The 14,451-nt window shown below is 42.9% G+C and overlaps 1 protein-coding gene across 2 annotated transcripts; it reads left to right on the plus strand.

Annotated features, from left to right (window-relative positions):
• The first annotated feature begins 719 nt into the window (after nucleotides 1–719).
• LOC138223921 (immunoglobulin kappa light chain-like) lies at nucleotides 720–12,746 on the plus strand. 2 transcript variants are annotated; one of them, XM_069180118.1, is made up of 4 exons: nucleotides 720–802; nucleotides 973–1,287; nucleotides 10,576–10,638; nucleotides 12,192–12,746. In XM_069180118.1, exons 1-4 carry the CDS (start codon nucleotides 754–756, stop codon nucleotides 12,512–12,514), a joined length of 750 nt encoding a protein of 249 aa, XP_069036219.1. In that variant the 5' UTR covers nucleotides 720–753; the 3' UTR covers nucleotides 12,515–12,746. The 2 variants fall into 2 exon arrangements, 1 of the variants encoding a protein (XP_069036219.1); XR_011182338.1 differs by lacking the exons at nucleotides 720–802; nucleotides 973–1,287; nucleotides 10,576–10,638 and adding an exon at nucleotides 9,552–10,233 and having other exon boundaries at nucleotides 12,192–12,281.
• The last annotated feature ends 1,705 nt before the right edge of the window (nucleotides 12,747–14,451 follow it).

Below are 14,451 nucleotides of genomic sequence, written 5' to 3' on the forward strand. Positions count from 1 at the left end.
GGTCAGCAGAGTAAGACTGATGAATCTCTTTATAAACATGCTCTTTTCATGACCATGAAAAACAGAGTCAGTTTGGAAATGAGTATTGTTGACAACTTCTGTGTTGGAAGAACTAAAAATCAATGGTGCAATCTCACCTTTTGGATAATTCAGCCCTTAGCCAGCCAAGGGAAGACAGATCGAATCTCTGTCTAAGTCATAAACTGTGCAGCCCTAATTAAACTAGAAGCCTGTATTTAAGTGTTTAGATTAAGTAAAATGTGATTTTAAGTAATAGCTGATTATGAATATTCCAATAGCTGTAGAATATGAAATATAAACTGTCTATTTGCATGCTTCAGTCTCTGTTAAACATGGTATCACCTCCACCAGTAATGTGTCTAAACACATAGAGCCAAGTGCTGCTTTAACCAGACTCTCCACACTCCACTCCATTCTAGCTGTGTTGATTGGAATAAGGGCTCAGTTGATTGTGCCTCATTCTCTTCGCCTTAGAAAGCTGCTCTCTGTCTAGACCTGCTGTTCTGGAAGTGTTCATGCTAAACTGCTCATCTTCCTCTGTCACAACACACAATACTAAGCCTATGATTCCAGCAGTGACTGGGTGCAAGGGCTGCTGAACCCAGGAAGACAATTTGCATAGAAAAGACACTTTGCATTGGCAGTTCATGCTATGGGAGTGTTTATAGCCCTGTGAGTTTAACACTTCATGACCGAGAGCTGCACTTCAGGGAAACAGAACCCACAGCAACAATGACTTTCATTACCATCTTCATCTGGACACTCTTCATCTCCGCTCAAGGTAGGAATGTGTCTGAAATATTTGATGAACGTAGTTTACAACTATAGGTAAAAATGAAATGTTTTGTATAAAACAGGAACTCAATGAAAAACAATATGATATTTACTATTAATCATAATTTCATAAATATCATAATTTGAATTTAATTATGTTCTCTTTGTCATTTGCAGAATCCAGTGGACAGGTAACTGTGACTCAGACTCCAGCAGTGAAATCTGTTCTCCCTGGACAGACAGTCACTGTGAACTGTAAGGCCAGTGCAGCACTATACAATAACAGATTCCTAGCCTGGTACCAAAAGAAAGCTGGAGAAACTCATAAATTCCTGATCTATGCAGCAACTATCCATCAGACTGGGATCCCAGACCGTTTCAGTGGCAGTGGATCTGGGACTGACTTCACTCTGACCATCACAGGAGTCCAGGCTGAAGATGCAGCAGATTATTACTGTCTGGTTCATTCTACTAGTGGCCTGTACACACAGTGTTACACACCCGTACAAAAACCTCCCTCAGCAGGACTGCACAGCAACTGCACTGCTGCAGCTGGGACCTCCTGCAGGTGCTGAGGGTGAAGGCAAAGACACAGGACACAGCCTGTAGAGGACCTAAGTTGCAAAGAGACACAATGAGCTTCATGTGTATTATTAAAAGATTACTATTATATTTGACTTTATTAAAGTGAATAATGTTAATACAAACATAAATTTAATTTCAAGAATAAACAAAATAAAAACTAAAATACACCCAGTGCATAAGTATTCTCCCACAAAGTCTAAATCTGGTGGAAGCAACATGAAAAGAATTTCTGTACATCTTTGACTCTTTTTGGATACGTTTTTGCCAACTGTGCACATCATGATGGTGCAATTTCTTTATATGTTCTTCTTTACAAATATACTCAAGCTCTGATCAACAGCAATTTTATTTCTAGTGCTCTGTCTTGGTCACTCATTGACATTTTCTTTCTTATTCGTGAGTCACTCCACTGCTGATTTAGCCTTATGATTTGGGTCATTGTCCTGTTCAAAGTTGAATTTTCATCTCAGAAATGAGAACTTTAGCAGAGTAAAGCAGGTTTTACTCTGACATTTGCTACTTTGCTCCATTAATTGCCCCCTCACTCTTGACAAATGGAGTTTATTTAACGAAAGTTTGGGAGGGATGACAACAACCACACTCAATCATTCCCAGCCGTTGGAAATTAGCAATCACTCCCTTCATCCTTCCTCCACCAAATGCTATAAATACCAAATGCGATATCTCTCTTCCTAGTGTGCGACTTTTGCATCCCACCTCCACCCCAACTCCACCTCTGCAGCTACTCCTTGGATACCTTGCTTGGGGATCCTGGCCTCCTCGTCCTATGGCCAGGAGGTCGGCTCTCAGCCAAGCGGGTTAAGCCAAATATTCGCTCCACAATAGTTAGTTACACTTTGATCTTGGGCGTTGTCATTCCAAGTGAAGTCTCCCAGTTCCTGGTGAGGAGAAGCAGAACTATAACCTGAAGCTGCTCCACCATGCTTGGTAGTAGGGCTGCTGCTGACTGAGTGATGGACTCTATTGGGGTTGTGCCAGGTGTAACACTTTGTATTAAAGCAACAAAATTCAAGTTTAGTCTCATGAATGTTTTACAGTAACACTGTGCTGAATTTTATTTCAGTAATGGCTTCAGTATTTCATTAATGGTATTCTTGCTTCTGATGTTAAAGCTAGCACAGTTGACTGATATTGTTGACTCGAAGGCAGCCAGCATCTATATTACCCTACAACTCAGAACTGGGTGGTGGTTAGTGTGTTTATATAAACAAAAAATGGTGCATAAATGTTGCAATACTCTCCAGTCACTGCTCATCATCATTGAAATTAATAACAGTGTTACTGTTAAGAGGTGTCAGCCGTTCTGTTTACCAAGGGAATTTACTACTGTTCTTTTTGTGGCTGTGTACATCCTGCCCAGCACCGACTCTAAAGAGGTGTTGCGAGTCCTTTACAGGGCCATCAGCGATCTGCAAACTGCTCACCCCATGGCTTTGTCATTGTTGCCGGCGACTTCAATGGTGCGGATCTTAAGACAGTTCTTCCTAAATTTTGTCAATGTATTAATTTTACAACCAGAAGGGATAACATTATGGACTTAGTTTACACAAATATCAATGCATACAAGGCTGTTCCCCGCCCCCACCTGGGCTACTCTGACCACATCTCTGTTATGTTTATTCCAGCATACAGACTGCTGCTCAAACTTGCCAAACCAGTTCTGAAACAGATCAGAGTATGGTCAGAGGGAGCTATCTCAGCATTACAGGACTGATTTAAGCACACAGACTGGAATATGTTCAGGGAGGCTGCTACCTATGATCTTCTCATTAATTTAGAGTATGCAGCATCTGTGACTGGCTACATCAGTAAGTCTAAAGATGACATCACTGTCTCTAAATCTATTATCACAAGGGCCAACCAGAAGCCATGGCTGACTGCAGAGGTCCACTCACTGCTAAGAACCCATGATGCTGCATTTAGATCAGGCGATAAGGCAGCCCTCAGGACTGCGAGGGCCAACCTGTCTCATGCCATCAAGGAGGCAAAACGAACCTATGCAAGGAAAATCCATGGCCACTTCCTGGACACTAGAGATATGCGGTGCATGTGGCAGGACATCCAGGCCATTACTGATTACAGGACTATTCCACGTGCCAGTGATGGTGATGCCTCCCTTCCAGATGTGCTGAATAACTTCTATGCATGGTTCGAAGCACTGAATGTTGTGCCTGCGAGGAAAACCACACTTCCTCCCGATGATCAGGTGCTTTGCCTGTCCACAGCTGATATGAAGAGGACATTAGCCAAAGTTAATCCACATAAGGCTGCTGGACCTGATAATATTCCTTGAGCATTAAACTACGTATGTGCAGAACAGCAGAACAGCTAGCTGAAGTCCTCACAAATATTTTTAATATCTCCTTGTGCCAGGCTGCCATCTACATATGCCTAATATCCACCAATATTATACCAGTGCCGAATAAGTCAGCTGTGTTCTGCCTCAATGATTACTGGTCTGTGGTGCTCACAACAATTATCATGAAGTGCTTCGAAAGGCCACATAAAGTCCAGACTCCCTACCCCTCTGAACCCCCTTCAGTTTGCATACCACCCCAACCGGTCTACTGATGATACTGTATCTCTTGCCCTCCACCTGGCCCTGTCCCACCTGAACAAGAAAGACACTTATGTAAGAATGCTCTTCATTGACTTCAACTCAGCATTCAATACAACCATCCCCCAGAAGCTGATAGGAAAATTGAGGTTGCTTAATCTCAATGCCTCCCTCTGTAACTGGATTCTGGACTTTCTGACCAAGAGACCTCAGACAGTCCGGATCGGTAATAACATCTCCAGCTCCATCACAATGAGCACCGGAACCCCCCAGGACTGTGTGCTCATCCCACTGCTGTTCACACTGATGACTTAAGACGATTCTGCCAAGCACGGATCAACTGCATCATCAAGTTTGCATAAAGAGAGGAGGTGGAGCAACTAGTGGACTAGTGCACAAACAACATCCTGTCTCTTAATCTAGATACAACAAAAGAGATAATCATTGATTTCAGTAGGACCCACGCTGATCACTCCCCACTGCACATCAACAGCTCCCTTGTGGAGATAGGTAGAAGCACCAAGTTTCTTGGTGTACACATTACAGATGACTTCACCTGGTCCCTCAATAACACCTCCCTAGCCAAGAAAGCACAGCAGCATCTCTATTTCCTGCGGTGACTGAGGAGGGCAGACCTTCCCCCGCCCATTCTTACCACTCTCTACAGAAGCACCATTGAGAGCACCTTGATCAATCCCAGATCCACTGCCGCTGAAACGCTCTGGGATCCCAGTTTGACGGGTAGTTGATGCAAAAATCAGGAGTTTAGGAGTTTCTCTAGCTTTCTGTTGGTACCAGGCTAGTACATGCTTAGAATTATATATGTTAACTGCAGGACTGATCTTACAGTTCACAGTGACACTCTGTCCTGGAGCAGTAGATTTAACTGGAATCTGAGTCACAGTAATCTATCCTCCGGCTTCTGAAATTTGTAAATAAGACAGAGCATATGGTAAATAGTTACAATTGAAAAAACATATCAGGAAATACAGTATAATATAGTGTCTTTTTGTTGTATGATTTCCTTCTTTGAACAAAACATCTTTTGACCTTTAAACATCAAATAATTATCATTACTCATAGTAGTTTATTCTATTCAATTAAATAGCATGTTCATTAAATATTTCAAATCAAATGCATTCCTACCCTGAGTAGAAATGAAGAGTGCCCAGATAAAGACAGTGATTAAAGTCATTGCTGCTGTGGGTTCTGTTGCCATGAAGGACAGTTCTCAGTATGAAGTGTTAAACTCACAGGGTTATAAACACTCCCAGAGCACTGAAGCATGTACCGCCAATGCAAAGTGCCTTTTCTATGCAAATAATTCTGGTGTAGCTCTTCCTTCTGTTTGATAATCCAACAGAACAGTAACAGTAATCCTTTCACTGGGAGTCAGAAGCACAAGAATAACTAGAAGCAAACAGAAGATGTCTGGAGTCTGCCGTATTGAGAAAACCTGCTCCCATACTGGAAAAAGTCTTTATTTTGACAGACTCAAAATTCCAGCATTTATTCAGAATGTTTTTTTAGAAAATAAGTAATCTGTGTCTCTGCATATCAGACTTTGTGCCTTTAAACCCACCTTACTTATTTATCCTTTGTTTGAATGATTTTGTCTTTTAAGAGTTAAATATACATTTATAAGCATGTTGATGTTGATTTAGAACATAACCAGTGTGATGCAATCCAGCCTCCTGAGATCTCTCCTCATATGAAAAATAGCAGCACAGCTCCATCCTCCTTATCAATGACTCCCAATAAAGAAATGTGAGGAGCTTCAGTTCTGTGTTAACTTAAGTGTGATTGGAAACAGTTTCTGTTGGTCAGCAGGCATAATGGTTATATCCTGTAACAGTGGTTTAGTTTTGGTAGCTACCCTCTCTACATCAGTGTTTATTGTACAGAAGTCTGTGTCTTTATTAAACCCTTTTCCAAAATCAAGCAGGAATCCTCCTGGAATTTGGGACTGTGGTCTTTCCAGGTGGTTATGTGTTGAAGGTCCTCTTGAAGTCATCAGTCCTTTTTAAAATGTTTTGGAAAATCACCTTAAGTACTTTAGTACTCCTGAAGTGAATTGATTGTACCTGTTGAGTTGGAGTTGTTGTAGGAAATTCTTCATCAGAGGAGCAGGACAAAGCCTTGTGCAGATTCAGTTTTATTGAGCTCAATAATGACATCAATGTGTGTTGGGTCTGCCCCGCAGGACAGACAAACCGCAAGGGTTTCCCAGCTCTTATATACAGTATGATCTCAGGAAGATGTTTTGTTTCACCGCTTAATGGGTATTTGTCTTACCCTTTGATACAGTATGTAGCATGAGTTGACCAGTTGGTCCTGTCCCAAGTCCTGTCCTTTGATGTGTAGCTGTGCTTTGATATGTAGCATGAGTTGACCAGTTTGTCCTGTCTCAGGTCCTGTCCTTTGATGTGTAGCTTTCCTGTCCTTTGATGTGTAGCTTTCAGGTCCTGTCCTTTGATATGTAACATGAGTTGACCTGCTAAGTCCTGTCCCAAGTCTTGTCCTTTGATGTGTAGCTGTAATTGTTGGAGCTGCTTAAGATATGTAAAGACAGTTGACATATTACACAATGTGCTTGAATTAATACTGTAGTGTTGAATACGGATAAATTATATATATTTTTTCCATCAATAATATATATATATAAGTGTTTTATGTTCTACTTCAGAGTTTAACAGGTATAATCAGATTGAAAACCAAACATCAGTGTATCTCTTCAGGAGCAGAGTCAGATCTAACTGAAAGACACAGTCCCACTGGGAAGTCAGTTTGGTTTTGAAAGTGTAAAATAATCCAGGCTCACTTTTGCTGGGGGAGTGCTGAGTGAGCTGGCATTTGTTATGGTAACTCACCTGTCATTCAGTGTCAGTTACGATTTATGATAGGAAACCTGTATCATCTGCAGGCATTTTACATCCACACCTGGTGGTGGTGGTCCTCATTGTATTTCTCATCTTGAGTTCCTTAGTTTCCTAGTTCTCTAATACCCTGTGCTATGTCTTGGATGTTTGACTCTTACTTTGCTCAGAGCACATCACACCTGGATTTCTCTTTGTGCTAACAACCTGTGTATTACTCATGCTTGAACTTTGCCTTCTTGTCTTAACTGTGATTCTGGATTGGCCATTTGCCCCTTAGTGTCTTCATTGTGTCTCTATGGCATCGGGCAACACTTGCTTCTGACCCCAGATCTGGACTGTCTGCCTGCACCAGTCTCTGCTGGTGTCCATAGGCTGTGCTGCACCACACGTGCCTGCATGCTCACCACAGCTCGGTCCTGTCTGTCTGTGCTGTCTACAGTCTCCTGTTCTTGTCTCTCTTTCACAAAGACCATGGTTTCATTTTCTGTTTTACAACAACTTCTTAATTCCACGCTAGGTATTGAAAATGACATTCTCAAAGAACAGTAAACAAAAGGATTCATTTGGTCCATCTTGCTCATGTGACATTTCAAATGAGTGAATCTCAAATTTTATTTAGAAGCTTTTTGAAGGAGAGACCAGAACTTGGACCTGAACCACCTGGGTGGTTTATTTTATTTTCTGAATGTGATCTTCCATCCTCAATGAGCTACAGAGTCTGAAGTATCCTTTGAGCTGCCCCTGTCAGGATTGAGATTGTTCAAACCTTCAAGTCTGTCTTGTTCCAGAATGAAAAGATTATGTTCCTTTAACCTGTCTCTATAGCAACCGACAGACTAGACTGATGGTTTATCCATAGAGACCAAGGACCACTGTTATTCTTTCAGCTCTTTCTAAGGATAAAATCACATTGAGGTGTAGCAAGTAAAACAGAGGACTGTTCTGCATCAGGTATTACTAGTGCATTGAAGATCTACTCTGGGTTTAAATTCCACTCTTTGTGCCAAATACAAAAGCTGTCTGTCAGTGTTTTACTCTAGACTGTCCTGATGACCCTGAAAAATCAGCATAAACACCCAGATGTCCTTCCTGCAGCTTTGAATCCCCAAGAGACAGGATTACAAGTTTTCCATGAGCAGTCAGAGCTGCATCCTTACCACTGCCATGATCGCAGAATCTTATCTCTGCTAGACTTTTACACTTCTAAAAATGGAGTAAAAGATGACAGTAAATGACAAAATATAGTTAATCCTTCTGTTCCACCTTTAACAACCTGCTGGTTTCCTACTACATTAGTTATAGCAGTGGTTCTCAAAGTGTGGTCCACGGACCACCCGTCATCCGGGATCGTGCGCCAGGTGGTCCGCGGGCTGACCTAATCATCTTTCTCAAAACAAGTCTACGCTGTTTAAGTTTAAGTCTGAGGAAAGAATATTGTCGTGTTTGCTACTAAGGGGCTCCCCCTAGGAGCACTGTTAAGAACTGCAGGCTTTAAAAAGTGGGAGGAGGGACTTGTGTGTTGATTCTAGGTATCAGAGTTTCACCAGCCATTAAGGGGACTGTGTGTGTCAGTAATGGGGCAGTGAGCACCAGCCTAGTAATAGCCTTGGCTGGCTTGAGGGTCTGCCGAAAGGGCAAAGTTTCCATTCATTCTCCTTGGCTGTACCCTTCTGTTGCCTTTGTGTTTGAATGAAGCATGAGTTATAGGGGACCATCTCGCCTCTTCATTCTCCCCATCAACGCCTATCGCTTCAGTGTTTTAGTTTTATTCACCACGAATGAAATGATTTCACACATTGAAAACGAGTCAGTTTGGCAGTGATGTCCTTGGCGCCTTGCACCAGTGTATTGTTGCTAGTAATGCACGGGTCATCTGCCCAACCCGATCTAAAATCTTTTTTTTTTAAACGAGTGAACCTGTGCATCACTAGTTGTCATGACTGCATGGTTACGCAGTTTACGTTTTGATATGCGAGTGCGGTTCGACTGTTGCTCTTATTGTTCATACCATTTTGTTCTTACTTTTGAATATTGTGGCCCCCTCACCTGGCGTTGTGGCCAAGGAGCGCCCGGCTGAGGTGTGTGGAGAGGTGCAGGATGGGAGGAGAAGACAAAGGGGGACTGAGGGCTACTGGCCAGCGCGGGTTGACCATCTGGTGCGGTTGCACATTGAAGTGGGATGTTGGGCTGCCATGTAAATAGTTATCCTTGGTTTATACCCTTTTAGGTCTCCCATCCAGGTATTGCCAAGGCTCCCATCCAGGTACTGACCAGGTGTGAGCCTGGTCAGTACCTGGATGGGAGACCTCCTGGGAAAAACTAAGGTGGCTGCTGGAAGAGGTGTTAGTGGGGCCAGCAGGGGGCACTCACCCTGCGGTCCATGTGGATCCTAATCCCCCAGTATAGTGACGGGGATACTATACTGTAAAACAGGTGCCGTCCTTCGGATGAGACGTAAAACCGAGGTCCTGACTCTCTGTGGTCATTAAAAATCCCAGGGCGTTTCTCGAAAAGAGTAGGGGTGTAACCCCGGCGTCCTGGCCAAATTTCCCATTGGCCCTTATCAATCATGGCCTCCTAATAATCCCCATCTATGAATTGGCTACATTACGTTGCTCTCCTCCCCACTGATAGCTGATGTGTGGTGATGTTCTGGCGCACTATGGCTGACGTTGCATTATCCAGGTGGATGCTGCACATTAGTGGTGGTGGAGGGGAGTCCCCATTACCTGTAAAGTGCTTTGAGTGGAGTGTCCAGAAAAGCGCTATATAAGTGTAAGCAATTATTATTATTATTATACCTGTAACCACTTAACCACCCTATAGATCTGTACCCCAAATGTCCCGAGCGTGTTATAGCCCGATGACGCAGTATTTGTGTGCCCGTGTCTTTGCTGCTGTGCTGGGAATAAAGGGCACTTTCCACTCTAACAGCCTGAATTTCTCTTATAAGGTGGATGCAGGTGATTGCATTACCTGTAAAGTGCTTTGAGTGGAGTGTGAAGAAAAGCACTATATAAGTATAAGCAACTATTAATTATAATTATAATGTCTTACATTGAGTTTAAAAGTTCTGCGTGTAATTTAAAGAAGCAGAAGGCTTATTATGGAGCACTGGCTCAAATCTGGGACTCTGAAACGCAAGTATAGCAACGATAGTGACAGCACAAGTGTGAGTAAGATGCAGAATAGGAGTGAAAATGTGAGTGAGGTAATTTGTGAACCGTACCAGCAGTGCTGGAATTCTAATTTCAAGAGTTTGATAAATGTGATGTGCAAGGAAGCGGTATAATACTCCTGCGTCCAGTCCAGAGAGACATCTCGGTTTGCGACTTGTGATTGCCGGGTTCGTCGCGACTCACTGAGGATAAACTAAATAGCACTAAAAACGGACAGGTGAGAGATTTTAAAAACGTATCAATAATTCGGTTCCTGAAGAAGGCTCCACGGCTGAAACGTTGTGTTCTCTTTCTTCTTTTTTTCAGCATGGAATAAACCTATTACTTGTTTCTTTGCAAACCCCGCAGGACTGCGCGGCTCTTAGAGAAACACGGGCGCTTTTATGATCATATTTAGTGTTGAGATTATTAATGTCCTTTACTTAACACCTTCCACGATCTGGATATAAAATAGTTTAAATGTCAGGATCCTTGGGTTTCCAGGCGAGATAAAGGAAGATATAAACCTGTAGAAACGCTGTAGACGCTCCTCCGGTTCGGGAGCAGGTTTTTGTACGAGCGCTGAATCAAGTTAAAGCACTGTGGTACACTTTCGGCGGCGGCACCAGACTGAGCGTTGGAAGTAAGTGATCTCTTCGTCTTTTCAGAGCTGTTTCTGTGTGTTTTTCTGAAATTATTTTTTGTCACAGAAATTGCAACTTTGAAGCCCATGTTAGGATTTTTTTTTTAAGTTCCTACTTTATAAAGTTGAAGAGTGTTGTATTGAGAAGAGCGATTTGAGCCCGGCTAAGCTGCTGCGGCGCTCCTCTACAGTGCGGGATACTTTACAGGCTTAATCTCGTGTAAATCCTGAGTGTCCATTTATTATGTTTGCTTTATAGTATAGAATGCTTCTATTTTGAGTAGGCTTTAACGTGAAATGTGCATTAATCCGGCTGGTACTGGAGATACAGAGTCGGTGTCAAAAGCGCACAGCGGAACGTTTCCACATCCCATGGTCTGAAACCCGATTGAGACTCTGTTGGGTTCAGACCCCGCCCGTCCAAGTGAGACCAGTGATACCTTAATGTAGCCGTTGACTCGGATCCATTTCAGGCGGAGAAGAGCTGACAGGCGCGGGCTGTGGAAACAGAGCCGCGTCTCCGCTCCGGCTGCACTTCGGGGGTTGACAGAACCCAAACTCAAATATCAGGAATATAAATTCGTATATACAGTATGCACTCGAGTTATTGCTGTTTAATTACAACATATAAACTTAAAGCATCTTTTTACATCTTTTTTTGAAGAACAGAAAAAATATATAATTCAGCGTGTACAGATAAACTAAGTGTTGAAGTAGATTAGTGTCGTTTCAATGTTCCTGAAGCGTTAATAATTATTTTACAATTCAGCGGCTACACGAAGATTTGACGGTTTAAAAATCGCTTAATGATCTCTGCTCTTGGGTTCATAATTGCTTTTGAATTTGCACTTTGTAAGATTTTGAATAAATAGGGACAACGGAAATGAAGACAAGAAAACGTACTTTTTGTAGTAACTGTACAGTCATCATATTGAGTTCCAAAAATGCTTAATCCAACAAGAAGTGTTTTATTAAACAATTAAAAAAGTGTTTTATTTGTACTTAATATTTCAAAGCAGGCATACGTTTTTCTTCTCCAGGGGAATACACTATCGAATTTCACAGTTATTTGTAGCGTCTTGCACTTATAAAGCCTCAGTACCCGCCAGTGCTGATGGGTCCTGCAGACGATGAAACGATCCTGTCGTTACGGGTCAGATTTATTCAGCGGGTGGCGAGAGGCGCCTAGTTGGGCTTTTAGTACAGGAGGCAGCAGAGATACAGCTTTAGTTTGTAGTCCTCAATAAGCAAGATATGTTTAAACCACATTTAGGGAAATAAACTTTCAGACATTACCAAAATGAGGTGTATTTAAGGAATTTTAAATACATGTATTTCCAACTGATGAACTTTAGTCCTGAATGTCCTGAAACAGTTATTCAGACCCTGTACAAACGTGTAGAACTTCCTTTTCCTTTTTCAGCTATCTGTCAATAGTGAAATAATGTCTATTTTGCGACAGTTCGGGTTCTTGTTCCCTGTGGGTCTGTGTGAGTCTCTCCCAGGCGGCTGTGAGTCTCTCTGATCTCATTCCAACCGGTTTCCGTCTGCAGGTAATGCTCTGCCGTCTCTGTCCCTCCTGCCGCCCTCGACTGTGGAGCTGAGCACCAAGAGAAGCGCCACGCTGCTGTGTCTGGCCAACAAGGGCTTCCCGTCCGACTGGAGCCTGCAGTGGAAGATCGACGGCAGCTCCAAGAGCAGCAGCGTCACCAAGACCCCTGGGATCCTGGAGAGCGACGGCACCTACAGCTGGAGCAGCACCCTGACGCTGTCCGAGGCCGACTGGAAATCGCTGCACTCCGTGACCTGCGAGGCCAGCCAGGGGTCCCAGGCTACTGTCCAGAAGACCCTGAACAAATCTGACTGCCCAGAGTAGCCCACACAGAGGGCAGCACCTCATTGCTGATGGCTGTGTTGTGTTTTAGCTTTATCTCTGTGACTGTAACCTTATTGCGCCCCTCAGTACTCAGATGTATTTGTTAGCAACGTTTTAGACGCGCTTAGCTTCTCCATCATCCGCTGTCCAAGTGTGCGTGTTGTTTAGTCCTGTTGTACGTGCTGTTAGTGAGAGAAAAATTATAGTAATAAAGAACTTTTGAATCATGAAATTAGTCATCCTGATCTTTATTATTAAAACTCCTTTGCACCCCATAAATGGATATTGTTCTGATTTGATCGTGAATTATTTAGAGATGAGTGTTTAAGACTGGCAGACGCTAATGGTGTGTAAAACAACCTGTGAGTGCATGTTAGGAATTATAAAGAACACCCTCACAGTGAGCTCACTGCAGGCTCACAGCTGGCTCTCTGAGAGTCAGGTCCCTGTTGCTGCACTTGGTGTTCCAGATTCCATACGAACATAGAAATACCTACAAACAAGAGGCTATTTGGCAAGAACCCAGGCTATCAGCTACAAGCTCATGGCTGGGTAGCTTATTCCATACTCCTGTCACCATTTTCTATAAAGAAGTGTGAAATCCTGCCAGAAAAAGATCATTCTCTGCTACCCATCACTCTGCTTAGCTTAAATAAGAAAAAATAACCAAAATATAAAGGAGTAATTGTAAAATAAAATTAGATGGTTGGAATTCTTTAATGTTTTACAGAAGTGATAACTGATAAAAACAATTATTACTGCAAACCTCAGACAGCTCTGTTCAAGGTGCTATGCTGCCTCTGGTCTTCAGTTTGAACTGCTGCCAGTAAGAATGTGTTGTATTGTGGAAAATGTTCACACAGTTATTGTCACGATTATAGTCCCCCCTCCTTAAGGGTGCTCCAGCCCTTTCACTAAAGACTTTATTCTGTGCACCTGTTTCCCATTCCCAGCCCACCTTAAAGGCCAGGCGCTGACGCTCATCCGGGCTCTGCATCTGATTTCCATATCATGCGAGTCCGGGACCTGGAAGAGCCTGGTCCCGTTAAGGTTTTAACCCCTGTTCCTGTTCCTTGTCTGCCGGTTCCGGTCCGGCCTTTGTGTTTTTAATTCCCTTGTTCTGATGGATCTCCTGGTTTTGGACTTACGCTTGTGTTTTGGATATTCCCTAAGGACTACTCTTTTGGATTGTTCGCCTCGGCCACACCTTCCCCGTGCACCAGCGCACCTTGGACACGCCCCCCTGTCTTCAGCCCCGTTTTCCTGCATGACGTTTCCCCACTGTTTCCCCACTTCGTCGGATTGTGTCGTTCGCATAGGGTCCGGAAAGAACTGTTCGTTACAGTTATACTAAAAAACTGATAAATCTGCCTCTAAGCAAGAAGATTAGGGTTCTCAGTCTCACTTCCTGGAGGACCTGGTATCTCCTGGTTTGTGTTTCATCTCAGAACTCCACAGGTGCTCTAATTATGTAAATAAAAACAAAACTGTAATACTTCTCCCCAACATCAGAGGTGTTTTGTAGATAACTGTCCCTTAAGTCACATGAATGTTCTGTGTTATCAGCAGTAGGAAACTGTTACACTCTTTCCTGTAGGAGCACAAAATTACACACCTGAAACACCACAGCAACTGATAGAGCTTGTAATCAACCAGTCAATCAACCTGTTGCCGTGAAAACACTATCAAGCTGAAGATCAATTTCACCTATGTGTAATGAAATCCTTCACTAACATTGTTCCAGCAGGTTATAAAAAACAGCCTCGAGATTAACTCCCAGCTCACTCTTACTGCTTTGTTTATCAGTTTCTGCTTCTTGGCTTCCCTGGCTTTCATTGATTATATTCTTCACCATGTCTATGGATCTTTTTGTGCTTCACTTGTGTTTTCTAGTATTTTGAATCGCTCTTGCTTGCATTCTCTCCTGCACTATGAAC

This window comes from Lepisosteus oculatus, chromosome 18, assembly GCF_040954835.1.
Source record: "Lepisosteus oculatus isolate fLepOcu1 chromosome 18, fLepOcu1.hap2, whole genome shotgun sequence".
NCBI classification, from domain to species: Eukaryota; Metazoa; Chordata; class Actinopteri; order Semionotiformes; family Lepisosteidae; genus Lepisosteus; species Lepisosteus oculatus.